At 39.8% G+C, this 19,811-nt stretch overlaps 1 protein-coding gene across 1 annotated transcript in view; it reads right to left on the reverse strand.

Moving 5' to 3' along the window:
• Nucleotides 1-553: 553 nt before the first annotated feature.
• UGCG (UDP-glucose ceramide glucosyltransferase) overlaps nucleotides 554-19,811 on the reverse strand; it is a 56,673-nt gene continuing 37,415 nt past the window's right edge. Inside the window, exons 4-9 of the mRNA XM_083179497.1 lie at nucleotides 15,043-15,144; nucleotides 10,084-10,196; nucleotides 6,449-6,627; nucleotides 5,508-5,594; nucleotides 4,382-4,571; nucleotides 554-3,502 (exon numbers count right to left, since the gene is read on the reverse strand). Of these exons, the coding sequence (XP_083035623.1) occupies nucleotides 3,332-3,502; nucleotides 4,382-4,571; nucleotides 5,508-5,594; nucleotides 6,449-6,627; nucleotides 10,084-10,196; nucleotides 15,043-15,144 (842 nt within the window). The 3' untranslated portion in view covers nucleotides 554-3,331. The remainder of the gene's footprint in view (nucleotides 3,503-4,381; nucleotides 4,572-5,507; nucleotides 5,595-6,448; nucleotides 6,628-10,083; nucleotides 10,197-15,042; nucleotides 15,145-19,811) is intronic.

Consider the following 19,811-nt stretch of genomic DNA (forward strand, 5'->3'; position numbering starts at 1 on the left):
GTCATTATATTTGTGTTGCCTTGGTGATTGAACAGCTGTGATGAGGAGGCGCTGTCCTGGGTGGGAATGTGATGTAGCGTTGACGCAGAGGGTGTCTCTGGGATTGACGCTGCGTGCACGCTTCCCTGACAGCAATTTCAAAAGGTATTTAAATCGTTCTGTCTTTTAGGCTTGTTGTACCTGATGAAAATATCTCCCCGATATAGATATATATCTATAGATATATATCTATATATCTATAGATATATATCTATATATATCTATAGATATCTATAGATATATATATCTATCTATATCTATAGTTAAACATTGTGTAAACAACATTTATTCTAAATGCATGTGATCAGCAATGCCTGGTAAGATCTTACTTACAGGAAACTGTCCATTTCCCTTAATTAAACAATCTGAAATAAAGATGTTCCTGTTGTATTACCACCAGTATTACAGTTCATGATATTTCAAAAGAGCATATTACATTACTGGATGTGTCTCTAGTCATTTATTTGTAATCCATGAAATAAGGAATGACAAAATACCAGATGTTCAAACTTGATTATAATCAAAATTTATTTATTTTTTTGAACAAAGAACAAGAAACAATTATATTAAATAAACACTGAAAATAGGCTATACATTTCCTTATTTGCATCTACTTTAAGACCACTTTAAATTAACACAGTATTTGGAATTCAAATATTCTGCTTATGATGCCTTTAGGAGTGCTAAAATCAAAGTTTTCAAAAACAGAAAAGTAGTCTTCAACAGTTTTCTTCTGGGAAGCTCCACTTTTCCTTCATAAGCAGATGTACAAAGAAGTGCAAAACGTCATTGTCATACGTATAGATCAGAAAAAGGTCTGTTCAGCCTGTATTTCATATATACACTGCTTACACGGATAAGCTTCCAGATAGCACTGTGTATGTTGGGGATAGCAGCGTACTGAACGGCATTAACCAAACTCCACAAAACAAAATAAAAAATACAAAATGTGTAACAAAATAAAACATTTAAAAAAAAGCAATTAATGGACAGCTCATGTGGGTCACAACTAGACTGGCTTGCAATGTGCCATTTCCTCAGGAATTCCCTGATTCATGTAAAGAATGCGAACATGCAACAAAAGCCTCACCCCACCTGTTCAGAACAGATGCCCTTCCAACCAAAATTCATGATGTCATAAGGCAAAATATTAAGCTGGCTAGAATGGTTTTGGCCAGAGAATAGTTTTTGGAAGTATGAACATTTGGGCAATGTGTGTATATATATATATATATATATATATATATATATATATATATATATATATATATATATATATATATATATATATACATACAGTAAGATAAAGCTAAGTACCCAAATAATGGTAATTATTGCTTTCAGTTCTCCAGCATATGCTGTGCTTAGCGTGAGATAGCATGAAAAAGTCCATTACACTAGCCAGTGCGGCAATACCACAAAGGTAGATGGGGTGACAAAACCAGAATTATATACATATATGCTAATTAAAGGCTTATGCATATCCTGTTCACTTCTTCAGCGAGCATGTACATAACCAAAGTACGCCCAGTTCACCAGAGCTTCACAGTTAACTAGACTTGAGGATTGGTAACATTACAAACAGTTAGAATTGCAGGAATAATATACAGCATGCATTTACAACTTGCACAATATTTTCTTTTAAAGTTGTTATATAATAGAAAAGAAAAAAAAAAGAAAAAAACTGTTTTAATTACAACTAGCTTCAACTGTATAAAGCACACAACCAAACAGTAGACATGTTTGATAGCTAATAAATTAAGACTGTACAGCTCTTCAGTTGCGACAAAGGTCTCTTTTTAACTCTGTATACATTTAAATATATATTTACAATATTTACTGTGATTCTCTTTTGAATATTATACATGCATTAGAAAGGTACTAAATACAGGTCACAAAAATGACAACTTTTAGCAATTTTATGTGTAATAAGAAAATAGGCAAATGTGTGAACTGTTTCTAAACTGCATTTTCTTATACGTATAAAGAGAAAAAGCCAAAACAAAATGATTATATATAAAAAAAAAAAAAAAAAAAAAAACAGCTTCTAGTGTAGAGGCAGAAAAAATAACAAAAAAAAAAAAGCAACCCCCCCCCCCCCCAAAAAAAAAAGAAACCCACCTCAACCAGGAGGAAGTTTGAAGGCTAATTACAGCATTGTGATTACAGAGGGTGCCAAACAGAACAGTTTAGCAACAATCTTTAAGAGCATGGCTAGCCATAAGGCATGGTTGCCTACTTGACCCTTTCCTTCAGGGATAAAATGCTCTGTTCTTGGACTTCCCTGGTAATGTATGATTGCCATCACCTGTGGTGACACACCTTTCTTATGAATTACATTACCAGGGATGTCCAGGAACAGAGCATTTTCTCCCTCATGGAGAGGGTCAGGTAGGCAACCCTGCCATAAGGAGCAGTCAAACAGTCTACTTTTGGTGCATTGCAGCAACAGGTAGGAAAACAATCCATCCTTTCAACAATACAAATTCCAGATAAATCCAGATTTAAGTTTAACTGTCTACTACAGCTTTTTAGTGAGCAGATTCAATATTACTGAAAATGAATTTAGAAGGAACTTGTGACATTATAGATCATGAAGTGCCTTGTTGCCTCAGTGCCATCACCGGTTCCTAGTTGGTCTGCATTCTCATGAATTCTGATTCAGCTCACAAAATGGCTGCATTGCATTACCAACCGGAACTTTTTTTAAAAAAATTCTCTTTGTGGATGTTACATTACACCTATTAAAACTCATATACAATCGTGATATACTGATGAGTAGATTTACTCTGTGGCAATGGCATGATGTAGCCAAACAGTATGGAAAAACACCCAGTAAAAGGAGTCATTCATAAGAAATGAGGAATCAGAGAATGAAGTTTTCCACTTCTGCCATCAACAACCTGTCAGTGCAAAGAAGTATTGTATAAGGAATGAATGATTTGTTTCTCTTCTGAAACTGAGACAAACAAATCTCCACTTTTATTTTGGAACTAGGATAGCACCAAAAGGTGTCTGCCTTCTATGCAGCATACTGCTCATCACTTCCTCTGATCTCCTTTTCACCCAAACAACAGACAATATATTGCCCCTATATACCCCAGATTACAAAGTTTTGTCTTCACGATGCAAATGCCATGCAAAATAAATTAAAGACCAATAGCAAAACATACATGTAAAAACTATTCAAAAGGTAGTTTTTTCTTCTTTAAAAGCATTCGTATAAACATAATTTATAATACTTTTTTTTTCTTTTTTTGCTTTCTTTTATATACAGTCATTAAGTCCAAAGCTATACATCTAAGATTTCTTCTGCTGTGCCACCACATCGCAATCTATATCGACCTGTCCTCCAGCTGATTGTGGGATCCCAAAGGGCAGAAAGAAAAATATATATTGTCATAGATTCTCGGATGAACCAGGCAACTGCATAGTCCAGTTTTGAAAAAGGAAGTGGTCCACCCTGAAAGTCAGAGAAAACAAAAAGTTAGGGAATACCAATGAACGATGTGTGGGAATCAATTTGCTTAAATAGGTCCAGAAAATGAAACTCGCTACAGGTTGAGTATCCCTTATCCAAATTAATCCGAAAACCATAGTTTCCAAAATGTACTTTTTTTTGCTAAAGAACTACTGGGGACATGAAATGTAACTGGCACTACTGGGGACATGAAATGTAACTGGCACTACTGGGGACATGAAATGTAACTGGCACTACTGGGGACATGAAATGTAACTGGCTCTAATTATGTGCAAGAAAATGATTGCTTGGCATTCACATTCAGTGTCTGAGATAGCACACAAACTGTTTTCAAGTTTTAAAACCTTGTTTCATGCACAAATAAATTCTATTTGTATGTATTTTATCTGTTTAATGTGTTTATAAAACATAAAAGTTATACAGCACTTTTCTCCCAATATGACTCATAAAAATATGTTCCTTTAAAGTCTTTCTGAAACCCTGTACAACAGGAGGGAACAGATCACACATTTATTAAATGCTATTTTAGAATATTTACTGGATCCTTGATTATAGTGTATAATCATCATTTGTACACGCTTAAGAGCAAAAATTAAGTGTGCATTGTAAAAAGTGGTTGCTTAATATTGCTGTACGGCACAAACTTCTCATTCTTCAGGGAGAATCTGGAAACACTGCTTTAAAATAACCTGTTCATCTTCAATAACACAATAAAATGGGTTTCCTCCCACAATCCAAAAATATACTGGTAGGCTAATTGGCTCCCAACAAAATACACCCTAGAATGAAATGAATGTGTGTGCATGTATATGTGGTAGGGAATATAGATTGTAAGATTTGCCACCAGGAGAATAAACCTACCTGTACACCTCGAAGTTGAATGTAATCAAATATAAACCACGCCAAGCAGTGACACATAAAGAAAACCATGATGTCCCATTGAAAGATGTGATGCGCGGCCCAGCCAATTATCAGACTGGCAACAAAACATTCAGAGATGGGCTCACACACGATTGTGGCAGGCAACATATTGATTCGAAGCTTAGCCCATCTGCAAGATAGGAAAACAATTAAAAAATCTTTAATGCATTCATGCTTGTATACACAGTAAATGTTGCAGAATGTTACAGCCATAAAACTGTGCATTGCACATTCAAATCATTTAATGGTTGTGGAGCTTACAGAAACATATGTTCTAGGGCAGTGGTACTCAACATCGGTCCTCAAGGACCCCCCCCCCAACAGTGCACGTTTTCCAGGTCACCCGGCAGGAGCACAGGTGCACTCATTATTCACTGACACATTTTAACAGATCACAGGTGAAGCCAATTACTTCACTTGTGATTCTGTGTGGCGACCTGGAAAACGTGCACTGTTGGGGGTCCTTGAGGACCAAGGTTGAGAACCACTGGTCTAGGGAACAGTTTAATATAATAACACACACACGTTTTGTGTGTGAATACACTTTCATCAATTAATGGGGAAACAACCCAAACAAACCAAAATGCATTTAGAACGAAATATATGGAATGGCACATCTTCATTTGGTTTCAGAGTAACTCTAAGTAAAGCTTGTCATACACTAGTGCAATTTGGCCTGTTTTAATCCGATTCCAATGGATTGGGTGGAGAAATCAGACGAAAAGTGTCTGTTCAAATCCAATGCATGTTCCCATGCGCATTGGATTGGATCCAGAAATTTAATCTGCTGCCCCAAGGAGAAATCAGAATCGGATCAATCAGCGGCATATTTTGGGTGCTTTTTAGAACCTTCAATGTATCGCATCAGATTTCCCTCTAACTCCCCAGGATTACTTTTACATAGAACGGAAATAGTGTCTGTCCAAATATCCCTTCAAAACAAAACTTGTGTATGGGGGCCTTGACTTTAAATGAAATAGGAATGTAAACAGCAGTAACATATATATTCAAAAATCTGACTTCTAGTTTTCAGCATTTACAGTACTGTGAAAGCCGGCAGATTTACCTAATCATCCGAGACTGAAACTGAGATATGGAGTAACATCCAGAGTTTTGCATCGCGACTTGAGTAGCCATAGAAAATTTCCAACCGCTAGAAACAGGGGAAAAATGAAAAAAGGCACAGATAAACATCTGCAAACACGTATGTTCTACAAGCTAAATTTTGATTTAGTGTCTAGTATAAGATACAACGTAAATAAACCAAAATGAAGACCGCGGGTTTACTCACGCAATCCCCACATTGGCATTAATGCCGTGACAAACGAATGGTGTTTTATGTTTATGGAATGGCATTGACAGGACTTCACTATTGTGGTGTATCTCTTCTTTTTTGAGAAACATCCAATGAGGGGCATTCATGTGAATGTGACCCCCTACAAATTTATAAGCACCGGGAACACACTGATTATTTTGGTGGCCAATGTCAATCATCAGTCAGTGACATCACCCACCCTCCGGTTCGTACATACAGTTGCCAACAGATTGAGCTGCATTTAGTTTTATCACTGTCTACTATTGTAAAGCGCAACGGAATCTGCTGCGCTATATAAGACACTGTAAATAAATAAATACATTTACAGACAATATGGGGGGGGTTACTTGACACATTGTACAAAAGAGGGATCTGCCCTTTCAAACAAGCGTACCCCTGAGTTGGTGGGTGCCAGAATGGTTCATATAGGGGGGGGGGGGGGGGGTGTGTGTGCAGTTACAGTGCTCTGTTTCCTAGCTTTTAAAAACTTCTGCACAAGATAATTACCTGTACATTGACCCAAACCCCATGCAAGATACTAGCAAAATGTAATTATTTTAGTAGAGAAGTGGATTTTATGCAGTCTGCTAAAAGAAGAAGAAAAAAAAAATATATATAAAAGTAGTGATCTATTCTGATAGCAACATCATAATAATGGGGGGGGGGGGTCACAGCAAGTGTTCACAACTTACCGATCTGCTATTGCCTTTGCCATAAAATAATCTTCAGCAATGTACTGTGCAAATGCAATAAGCCCGCCAGCCTGATCCAGGATCTCTTTCCTCATCAGACAGGACATCCCAGTGACACATTTAAACCCAGTAACGTTGGCAGAAATGTAAGACCTTGGATGGGAAGTCCCAAAATATACCTTCACCAAAAAAAGAAACAATAAAACATTTTAGTTCCCAATGCAATATCAAATTTAACTAAACAAATTATTAGACCAATTATATACACATTTATATATATTTGTACATAAGTGGGGTAATTCAATCTGTGACAAATTTTGGCATTGGCGAAATCAGCCGTGATTGACTACTGATCAGCGAATCAGTAGTTTTTCGCCTGGTGAAAAACTGCAATGATTGAATACCACCCAAAGTATGGTATTCAATGTGTAACAATATTTTCCGAAAGTTGAAAATAATCGGCACACACTTATACAATGCTGCCATTTGACAAATCGACTTTGTCAATAACGGCCACTAGATTGTCGAATTCACAGTTCTTTTTGGCAATCTGTGTCTGTTTTTGCCAATCCACAGCTTTCTGTCAGAATGTTTCCAACAGACGGAAACAACATTGATTACACCCCAAGTGTACATACACTGGCAGTTCGAGGTCCAATCCTATATATTTGCTATAACACACACACACACACACACACACAGAGTACTGATGAGCAAGTTTTACTGTAAAATTATGTTTGATTGTGAATAAATGTTTATTTGTGCTGTTCCATTGTCTCCCTACAATTATTGTATACAATATCGCATCTCGGTTTTGCGATGAGATCTAGTACAAAAAGTATGTGCTGCGCATACTTTTTGCACTAGATCTCATCTCATTGCAAAATCGAGATGCGATATTGTATACAATAAATGCAACGTGTATGGACACCTTTAGACACAGCAGTTACACCGCACTTGGCAAATGTGCTACACAACATTTCAACCAAAATAGGGAAAAACCAGCGAGGCTGTGCACATACGTAAAAGTTAAGTCCCAAACACACTAGGCGATATTGTTCACAATATCAGCAAGGACAGTGTAATTGTTAGCATTACTGCCTCACAGCATACTCCCTGTTTGAGTGGGTTTCCACAATTTTTTTTTTTACCATAGAGCGAATGTGTGTGCATGTACATGTGGTAGGGAATACAGATTGTAAGCTCCACTGGGGCAGGGACCAATGTGACTGTTCAAATATTCTCTGTAAAGTACTGCAGAATATGTGTCCGCTATATAAATAACTGCTAATAATAAATATCGCTTTTTGAGCAATATTGTGAATAAAATCGCCTAGTGCAGGGGTAGCCAACTCCAGTCCTCGAGAGCTACCAACCGTTCACATTTTCCTGCTCACCTCGCAGGTACACAGGTGCACTCATTACTAACAGACACATTTTAAAAGATCCACAGGTGGAGCTAAATACTTCACTTGTGATTCTGTGAGGAGACCTGAAAAACGTTAACTGTTGGTAGCTCTCGAGGACTGGAGTTGGCTAACCCTGGCCTAGTGTGTACACTTCGTTTTGTAAACAATGAGCATTCCCATGCATTGCTAACCCCCTCCCTCATCCAGTCGTCATTGACAGTCATGGTGCAGCATGAGCTGCTCACCTCGCCACTGGCCTTCTTGTGCCCGGCATCGGCAAGTGTGTATGCATTGCTGATGCCACCCCTAATATCAGCATCGGCAGGGATTGGGATGTGTATGAGGCTTAACTCATTTAATGTGAATGCTTGCAGCAGCACAATTTACATGAACTGCAAGGGACACAGAAAGAAATACAGAAATATGGTTGAATGTAATAGTCTCAGTTCTGGAGGTGCAGGGACTGTGTGTGTGAGTCTGCCCATTTTTCTAAAGTAGAAAACCTTTACAAGGCAAAACCAGGTTGCTTTTTTGCCTTGTAAATGATTACTGCTGTAAAAAAAAAAAAAAAAAAAACAACAAAGAAGGTCGTGCACCTACAGAACCTGTAGGATATTATATTTGTTGTAACAACAACTAAATCAGTGAGTACATAGCCAATGAAGAGGAGAATATGGAGAAAAGCTTCATAGATGCAAAAGGTGATCTATGAATAAAAAAAGCAACCAGAACACTAGTTTGTGCATAGCCACCTCTCAAAGACTGCACACCATTTATAGGCAGGGCAGTTTAAAGCTTCTTAAAAAATTGCATGGTCATAATTATAAACTTTGCCAACAATTTCTAGCTTGCAAAAAGCCAGACATGAATAGTTTTATATTATAATAAAACATAAATGTGCTGGAGGAATGTGTAAAGTGTCGCTGTATAATGTACATTGTGAAGTTGCAAGTGATTATATGCATACTGTACATAATCATGATTTCTAATTAGATGCTTGTATAGGAAGAGACAGTTGTTGGTTTGTCACAGTGTGGTGCACCATGTAGAAGAAGTTTACTCAATATAATAAAATATCTTTTAATCAAAATAAATTAAAATTGTGAAATATAACAGACTAGGTACATAAAACATATACACACACAAGATGTGAACAAAGTGCAAATTAAAATTACACGTACGGAGTCCCTGTGCGTCTGAATCCTCCTAGATAAATTATATCAATCACAGTATGTTATCTTGTTTATTCCTCGACAGGTGGCTATGTGGCCACTTCATTATATGGGAAGAGAGATATGTTGTGATAACTGATGTGTACCCACAAACAGTGTAGAATGTCTAAATCAGCCGCTGTATGCAGATAATGTTGCTGAATATAGAAGCAACAATCTACGTAACCCCTTGATACCAATGTTGATTTTTCCTTAGAATAGAATGTTTGTGCAGTTTAGCACATCAAGTTCTGTAAACAGTGTTAATAGAGGGCGGCATACACACTATACTATCTGGGGGGGTCAGTGTCCCATTAATCACTATTAAAGGTGCTTGCCCACGTTGGATCACAGATTGCATGTAGCTCAACAATAGGTAGGTATAACCGGGAGTCAGTACTCTATTAAGAGGTTGCTAGTACAATTGTACATATACATATATAACATTAAAATCCAAACCAGAACTAATAAATGACATGAGCATATATACATACAAGTAGTATATGTGTAACGTGTCTGCAAATTTCAGGCTCAGCAATGAGCAAGGTGTTTATAATGGGGATACAGAGGTGATCTAAGCTGGGGGATCAATGTCCCATAGTTTACTGTTACGAGTGTCCACGCTGGATCACTGAGTGCACGCAGCTCAGCAACAGGTAAGTATTAGCGGGAGTCGGTACCCCTTGAGGCGGCTGCTCACACAACTACACATATCACATTAGAGTCCTGAAAAGGACTAGTATATCACATAATTCATGAATGGATGTGACACACAGAGAACGTCCGTACGGCTGGTAGTGCAGACGTATGTTTTGCAAGTCTCTCAGGGCTGTGCAGATACTGACAATGATCTAACTGCCCTTCTGAACTCCACATAGTTCACAGGTCAACAAATATATATAACATTTAATACAGTCACTGAGAATCACACACACGCACGCCAACTACCTCACATTACTTGTTTTTTCTTCAGCAGGTAAAATTTAGACAATAGTTTGTTCCACCCTTAGCTTACCTGCTCTAGAGTAGCAGCAAACCCCTGCCTGTCTGCCACATATGGAAGCCCATGCACCAAGCCAACTTTCTCGGTCATTTGATTGGCCATATCGGTGAGCGTGTCAGGCTTTACTGTAAAAAAAAGAAGAGTAAATAGTTTCAATTAAGCTTCAGGCATGTGGAAAGTGAACCATGAAAAAAAAAAAAGGTTAAGTCAGCACTGTCAGATTTAAGTCAAGCTCTACTTGCCAAAGTATTTACTAGACCATTTGTTTTACATTTAAACAGGGTTAGAAGACTACTATTTTGACCAATATCCATTTCTCTAAAGCAGCTATACGTATCATTGGGGATACACCCTCTGGATCTATTTCTATAATGGTATTTTTTTTTAACACATCATCACATAAAAACACCATTGAAAGGTGTTTGCTAGGTCATGGTGTATCACAATAAATGTAGATGAATAGAAAGGTTTCTAATCTAATAATAAAAGCTACAGCAATAAAAACTAAATTAAAAAAATCAAATCAAAAAATATTTGTCTAATGAAACGAAGCGGACAATATAAATTATAAAACCAAAAAAAATCTACATACAAAAGGATTTAAAAATATTCCACATTCATAAATAAATGGTTTGGTAAGGTTAAAGAAAAAAAAAAACTCCCCCAAAAAGTTTTAAAGACAGGACATTTCGCAAACATCCCCCAAAGCGATCACACAACACAGATTTCAGAAAACATCCAAATGCTAGACACTGGAGAGAAGCAGCCCCCAGCATTACTAGATGTTCTTAGGGGAACATTTTACCGGTATATACTGTGGAATCACAAGAAAGGAAGCATTCAAATAACCTCCCACACAAAACCATTATCTTCTTTGCTGATCTGGCGGCCACCAATATCGTTTTGACCAGCATGGCCCTCATTCCTTCCGAGATAGTAGAAATACTGTGATGCACAGTATTTCTACATTTGATTCCGATGCTGTGCATCGGGATAGGGTGCTGTATAGCCAGATGTGATTTGCAATATGTGCTTTTCGAGTTTGAATATATAGACAAAATCTAGACATATAATAAAATATAGACATAAGAGGAATAGGAGGCTGGTCCTACATCGCTTGCACCAATAGTTGCTGGGGTGATTGAAGGGAATAGCCACACCAATCGTTTCTTGGCGGGCTGCCCAAATCGCACGTTAGGTGCACTGATATTACATTTAAAAAAACTGTTATTCCCCCCCAGTTAACTAGCGTTAATTACAGCATATGCACTTAATGCTAGTTCATACATCTGCCCCATTGTCCATTAAGGTAACTTTGTTAAATCCATTTGATTTAACAAATGGATCCAACAATTTGTTCATTTTCCAGAATTTAGGAGCGAATGGTTCATGGTCTTATGCTCCCCAGATATTTGTTCCTACCAGACAGATTGGAAAGATACATTTTTTAGGTGTGTACCCAGCCTAGGTGCCAGTGGCGTATTTATAATGGGTGCAATGTGTGCGGTGCACAAGGGCCCCTGAGGCCCACACTGCACCCATTGTTTAATACTTACACCACCAGAGTCCCGTGATGAATGCAGCTGCCAGAATCGCCTAAAAAATGGCCATGTGCTCAGACTCTAGTGCGATGCAGTGGCTAGGAGCCCGAGTGAAGGAGGCTGCACACAGGCCTCCTCCTCTTAAAGTGCCTCTGCAAGGTGCACACACAACATGATTTTATGAACAATCCCATCTGTCCCTTGAAATTAAGAACACTCCTAGCCAAACAGTATCACGCCCACAGAATGATTGTGTCAACAATCAGATGATTTGATGGTTCTTCTAACAACTGCACATCATTGGCACATTTTATCATGACTACACACAGAACGATGTGTGCCAAATCCAGCCAGACACGTTACCTTTCTTCATACTGAAAGGCTCAGCAAGCGTATGCACATTGCATCGTTACCATGCCCACACAAGGACAGTCTTTAAATCATTCCAATTTTTCGAAAATGGTCATATCGTTTAAAAAAAAAAAAAATCTATCCATGTGGGCAGCTTAAGTGTGTCATATCGCCAAAAGTCTAGTCTGTGCGTTATGCACAGAGTGTCCTGCAATAGATGAGATGATTGCATGCAATACATATACTACTGCACTTAACCCCACTTTCATACAGAAGATAGGGCTTGGACACTGTTTTTTCTCAAATTATTGAACACTTTGGTCCTGGATTATTCCCGGATTTACTCTTCAAGCAGAGCCTGCGACTACCCTGCCAACACCCAGACTCTCAATCGCTGTACTCCCTTGTTGTTTGGCGACAGCTGGAAGCTCTGTTCTGAATGTCAGAATGTGGGCTTCTCTACTGCTGCCAGAGAAGCTCTCCAGCTGGAACAAGCTGGAAAAGCAGAGTGTGAATGCTTTCAGGAACAGCTTCTGCTGGATTCTTGGTGACTGCCACTGTAGAGAAGGGTGCTGCAGCATACCATAACCCCTGTGGCATTGTGCAATAGGAGTAGAGAGCAGAGCCAATCAGCAGCTTTGACAGGTAGCCCGGGTCTGTAAACCTGGGTCTCATGTTTCACAATGCAGATAACCAGGTTGGGCTAAGGACACAGAGAAAGGACCTACCTATATAGAGCTGGCTGCCCTGGCAAATTTCCAGGTCTCTGAAATATTTTTTTTACCATGTGGTAACCAAAAAAATACAGGAATATACCATGTATTTTAAAATGTAGAATTGGTATATTCTCTCCATTCTTGGGTGGGTTTTCTGGCCGACACCAAATGTTTGACATGCATAAGGTCAATCTATGCAAAAGGTAAATGACTTCTTAATTTTTGGGGGTGTCAATTTGTAGATTTCAACCCATGGACTCCAAATTAGTGTACCATGTCCCTTCGCATAGCAAATGAAGCTTTGCGCAAATGTGCGCTTGGCACATTTTACAGTTACCAGTTATAGTAAATGTACACGATAAAGTATGAAAATGTCCAAAAAAAAAGAAAAAACTAAACAAAATCCTTTAAAACTCATGTGTGGCCCAGTGCCATGTCCACCTTGTGCAAGTTGCCCATATGGTGCCAACTTACTGACTATTGACCACACACCGGTTTACTCTGGATACTCCTTACTGCTCACATTTAAAATAAATCTATTCTGATCTGATAAATGGCTTCCATAGTGTGTAAAGGCCCCCATACACTAGCCGATTTTGGTCCGATTTAGGCCAGATCAGTCGGATCTGGGCGAAATCGGACCAAAATCGGCTACTTTTGATGTCCCCTCAGATCCGATGCGCGGTCCCGTGCGCATCGGATCTGCGTCGGGTGGTCGGACCTGCTGCACGTCCGACCACCCGACTTGGGACCTTTAGCTGGCGGTGAGTGCTGACCTGGGGGCGGTGTGGTCAGCAGCAGGGCTCATCAGGGGGACGCCGGAGCGGGGAGCGTGTCCTGACGCTGTAACTAGCCGGCGGCGCCTGTGTGTGATGATCTGGCCGGGCGGCGGGCGCTGTGATCATTCACATATATCATTCATTCAGCAGCGCTGCGGGACGGACGGGGCCGGGCAGTGGCGGGTATTATATTTTTAAAACACCTGTCAAATGACTAGCCGTTCTCTGATTGGCTGAGAGCTCTCAGCCAACGGTCAGTCATTGGCTGAGAGCTCTCAGCCAATCAGAGAACGGCTAGTCATTTGACAGGTGTTTTAAAAATATAATACCCGCCACTGCCCGGCCCCGTCCGTCCCGCAGCGCTGCTGAATGAATGATATATGTGAATGATCACAGCGCCCGCCGCCCGGCCAGATCATCACACACAGGCGCTGCCGGCTAGTTACAGCGTCAGGACACGCTCCCCGCTCCGGCGTCCCCCTGATGAGCCCTGCTGCTGACCACACCGCCCCCAGGTCAGCACTCAGTACCCCCGCTGCCCGCCCCACTGCTGCCCCTGATCACCACCGGCCCCCATGCCCCTCACCGCCCGCTGCAGCTCCCCGTACATGTGATAAATCGCAAGCGATTTATCACATGTAAAATTTGGCTCATCAAGTGCCAAATTGTATTTGAGCCTCCCGGGGAGCTGCCGGGCGGCTCACAGGAGTATTGGGTCCGACTTGTCCTAAGGACAAGTCGGCCTAATGTATGGGGGCCTTAAGGGTGTGCATGTACATTTGTTTAGTTCAGACTAGATGGGCCAAGTAGATCTTATCAGTAGTCAAATTCAAGGTTACTCTGTCTCTCTGAAAATTTAAACGGCAATAATGGTTTTTCATTTAATGTTGTGCCATCTTCGATTCACGGCTAAAGCCTGCTGCTTAATACAAGTAGCACATCAAATGAAACGGTTTAATACAGTGCAAATGCACAACTTGTTATGGTATGTAGTCCTAATATAATAAAATCTGTCATTAAATCTGGAAAACTAAACCCTCTATTGAATACATCAACTGATGCATTAAGAAGCATGCCCACTTTACGAAGCAAAACCGAAACAAAAAAGCCACATTTGTAAAAGTAAAAAAGTAGTCGCTCGCTGCTCCTTTTTCAGTTTATGTATTGTCTACACAGTGTAGATAACAGAGACACACCACATTATGCACTAGAACTATGAGGATATGGAAGGATAAACAGATCTTATCAAGTCCCACCGGCCTCATAAAGCTCAAAGAAAAGCTCAGCAGAGCCAGAATCCCTTCAGCAGGGACTCTATGGGCAATAAATAGGAAGATCTAAATAAATAATGACAGTTACTAAAACCATTCTTATTATTTCCCACTAAGAAAACGTATCATGGGACAAAAAGGTTGGTGTTTCTTTCTACAACTTTAAAGTTAAAAAGTAAAGAGATACCAGAATTATTTTTTTAAATTAATATTATTGGAAAAACTAAAAACAGAACACAATGAGATGTGCACACTGATAGGATAAAAAAACAAAAAAACAATCAGTACACGATTGATTCTTTTACCAACATACCTTTGATTCCACTATCGCAAATCCAAATAAGATCATACTTGGCAAGCTCGTATCCAGGCATTAGGTTATTAATTTTTGGGTTTATGCCAACCTTTTTACCACCTAAAAGTAGCAACAACAAAAAAAAAAAGTTAATAATAAATACCTGTACTACAAGAGTTTTTTTTTTTTTTGTTTTTTAGAGGCGAAACCAAACATTTTATTACTATAAATACACAAAAAAAAAACAAGATTAAGGCCCATACACAGACCGAGATTTTTGCTTAGCAACGTTTGCTAAGTGATATAGGCTAAACAATTTCCCTTGAACTTCCCAGTGTCTAGATCGCCCATACACACATAACGATGTGAGATAAGCGATTTGTGCTAACTAATGTTTTCTATGAACCTGCTAGGTGCTCTAACTAGATTTTGCCTGCATGTACTAAACATCCGAGCCAGCGCTGGCAATGCATTTATCGCTATGGAATTAACACACAGAGCAATTTGTACGTAATTTCTAAGCAATCTAGACAGATCTATTAGAAAACAGGCAAAAATTGCCCCGTGTGTATGCCCCTTTAGAGAGATAAGCATTGCTAACAGCTGTCATAATGGGATGGTCAGTTGGTCCCAAGGGATCCAGAGGCAGATGTATTAAGCCTCGTAAATGAGGAAGTTGAGATAAAGGGGGACATTTACTAAAGGAAATTTGTAAAAAATAGGTGTATTTGTATCCAGAAATACACTTATTTTTGACATTTACTATCCCGAAAATACAGCAATTCGTATTCGTATTGATAGCACATCAATACGAATTGCCGTATTTTCGGGATAGTAAATGTCAAAAATAAGTGTATTTCTGGATACAAATACACCTATTTTTTTTTTACAAATTTCCTTTAGTAAAATTCCCCCAAAGTGTAAGGTGATAACTCACCAGCCAATCAACTCCTAGTGGCATTTTTCAACTACTGTATAGCTGATTAGAATGACTATATTCAGAATGTCAACAAGGTCTTAAGTCAGAATATCAACAAGTGACCGAATGACACATAACAATGTTGACACACACAAGTGTCAACATTTTAGATGCTGTCAGAATTACTGTAAATTTATAATGTTATATTTAGGTTTAAATGAAAAAAAATTCAAGAAGTCAAGATTGCTTCAGGGTACAGTAAATATGAGGATTGTTCCAGGTGATAAATCTACAAAGACAATAGGTCTACCCTATTGTCAGTGGGTAGACACACGACAAGGTCGACATGAGTTTTTCATGATTTTTTTTTTTTTAAACGGTCTTGTTCTTGCTTCACCACCCATGAAGGCATAGAGGGAGAATATAACAGTGTGCTTATCCCGAAGTTTGTGAGCCATACTAATCGGGAGTCACAGTCTACAGTAGTATTCAGCATGCCCCTTTGCCAACGATCTACTCTGTCATATATTAATGCACAGATTGCGGGGGTCATTAATGACCAACAGCAGTCGTGTACAATGTACACACTTAGCGATAAAATAGGCGATATAGCTCATTTTAAATCGCCACGTGGTACGGGTTTAGGAAAGTGCTGGGACATCCAAGAACAGACAGTGGAGAGACAGTGGAGATAAGAGGGAGGAGAGATAGATTAGAGTATCCTCGGCATAGAGGTTATATTAGAAGTTGAATGAGCTCACCTAAAAAGGACATATAGATATATACAACACAGCCAGTGGCCATGTAGCAACTTAAAGTTAAGCACAGAAGAATAAACTGATTGATGTCTATTTCTCAATTTATTTATTTTTGCAGGAAAAAGGCTAGTGCATTAGGACAGTGTGTAGAATGCACCATTAAATATTCATTGCTGGCAGGAAAGAGGCCTTCTCACTGAGGTTAGGTCTTCTGTCAATGCTCAGCTGCTAACGTGAGTCTTGCAGGCAGGCCTGTTATGTTTTGCTTGCGTGCCAGATTCCCTACAAATGCAAATACTGCTGTGTGATGCATCTTTTAAGTCAAAGCAGTTTTCCTTTCATCATGATAACCTGCTGGGAACAGTGTGGTCAATACCAGTATAAAAAAAACCCTTGCGAGAAGCAGATATTTCTTAACATTAGTACAGTAGGCAACATAGGTTTGCAAATGTGTTAAAGATTTTAAATGAACCTTAAAACCATTGTCAGTGGTCAAATGGTTTTGCAAACAGGATACAAGATGAGCAAAAATAACAGCAAAGTGCCTGGTTGTGTAAAATAGGACAAAGTATTTCAAGAACTTGTGTAAGGGTATCGCACTAACAGAAATTACACAGACCATGATGGAGTAGGAAAAAAAAAAAAAAAAGGATATATAGTTAGACACAGCCAGAACTCTAGCCACTCAAAATCATTTTTGGAACATGTGACTGACAATACAGAAAGTAATACAAGCCACTCACAAGTGAAAGTATGTAAATACTTAACCATTTGCAAGGTAAAACCGTAACCGAGAAAACAATGCACACCTCACAGAGCAATGCGTGTAAAAGATTCAAATCTACACAGTGCTTTTATAGTACGGGGACAAGTGCTAGCATACACAAACTTTTATAACATACAATTCAATTGTTTTATCTTCTCTGATCTCCAATGTAAAAAGACAGGAGATTGAGGGGGTAACAGTCAATGCAGAAAAGCAGCTAAACCAGCTTAAACTAATTGGCACAACGAGAAGAGGTCACTTCACACATTTCTGCTTGCTACCCTGTGAACTACGAGCTGAAGCATGGGGCAAACATATTAATATGAGAGTTCTATTGAAGATGGGATGTTGATTACAGCAATCAATCAGATTTGATCTATTCTCTTCTAGCAGGTGAAAAATAAATAAGCCGAATCTGATCGGTTGCTATGTGAAACACCCCTTCTCCAATAGAACTCCCATCTCCATAAACTTACCCCTACAATAGGTCTCCAAAACAGCTAACCCCTGCCCCTATATTCATGTCACCTGGCACTTCTGGCTCATTCCAACTTAGGTCAGAATGGTTGGCGAAAGGGTTAGTATTACTGCATCACAGCACAGAAAACGGTACTCTTTACCTAGAAGGGCGCCAGCGATTGAAATCGCGGGCGTCGGGGGTAAAAATCGCGGTGATCGCGGTCATCGCGGGTAAATCGGGATGGCCGCGATGCCCGCGATCACCGCGATTTTCCCATAGGGAACAATGTTAAAACGGCTGATTGACCGCGATTTTACTGTTAAATGCCTCAATGGACCCGATTTGGGGCCAAATAGGCCAAATTAACCCTTAAATGTCCCCCCAAATTTTTAACGCCACCCCACGATCCACGCCAACCCGAAGCGTGGCGAGCCCGCGAGGGGCGGCGGTACGCGTCCTCCGACCTTTTCATGCCCTACTATCCACTAGGGCGTGGTGTGAGAATATAATAGTGTGGCGAGCGCAGCGAGCCACCGAGCCCGAAGCGTGGCGAGCGCAGCGAGCCCCGCGGATACCTTCACAGGTAGACGCGTCCCCTCGCGGGCTTCACAGGTGTCCGCCTCGCCACGGACACCTGTGAAGCCCGCGAGGGGACGCGCATAACTGTGAAGGTATCCGCGTGCGCTCGCCACGCTTCGGGCTCGGTGACTCGCTGCGCTCGCCACACTATTATATTCTCACACCACGCCCTAGTGGATAGTAGGGCATGAAAAGGTCGGAGGACGCGTACCGCCGCCCCTCGCGGGCTCGCTGCGCTCGTCACGCTTCGGGTTGGCGTTGATCGTGGGGTGGCGTTAAAAATTTGGGGGGACATTTAAGGGTTAATGGGCTCTGTGGCCCATTTAACATTGATTCCTATGGCCAAATCGGGTGGATTGAGCCATTTAACAGTAAAATCGGGTCCATCGTGCGTTTTAACATTGATTCCTATGGTAAATCGTGAGCATCGCGTCGCGGGCATCGCGGGTACATTTATAGCCGGCCGCGACGCGACCGACACGATTTCCATGTTTAACATTGGTTTCAATGGGAAATCGCGGGCATCGCGTCGCGGCCAGACATAAATGTACCCGCGATGGGCGCCCATCTAGGTAAAGAGTACCCAGAAAACTTCTAGAGTTTGTATTTTGGATTGCGTGCGGTCTTCCATGAGATAGATAGATAGATAGATATTATGCACACACACACACACACTAATATATTCAGATATTATTAAATTCAACAGCCTAAAATGTCCAATTATGCAGGAACATACACTATTAAGTCAAAATTGGTTTATAAAAAAACAGCAGTGGAATAGGACAAGAGACATCTTTTCACATCATTGCACCTCATTGGGAGCTCTATTACTGTATATTGTATTCTCTATAGTCATAAGAATTACAGAATTACATTAAATAAATCCCAACAGGCGAGACCTAACTGTGCAAGGCTCTTGTAGCACATTTTGACATTTATATTCTGTATTAGTCTGAACGGAAACAGGGGGCCATGAGAGGTTATGTAAAGGACATATACTGTATAATAGCAAATTGAGTATATTTAAATAAAAAAATAAAAATTAATTATTGAGGTTATGGAAAGGTTATACTCCAGGGCTCATACTATGCATGTGCTATGTTACATAGTTACATAGTAGGTGAGGCTGATTAAAGACTTGCGTCCATCTAGTTCAACCTATGTTTATAGTAGCTAATCCCTTGTTGTATAGTATGTTATGATATTTTAAAGACAGATTGTTACTTATTCGTACCCATGGATGTTTTTAACCAATAAATGTTTATCCAACCTTATTTTAAACGTATTTATAGTGTCTGCCGACAC

This window comes from Crinia signifera, chromosome 1 (genome assembly GCF_055691185.1).
Source record: "Crinia signifera chromosome 1, ASM5569118v1, whole genome shotgun sequence".
NCBI lineage: Eukaryota > Metazoa > Chordata > Amphibia > Anura > Myobatrachidae > Crinia > Crinia signifera.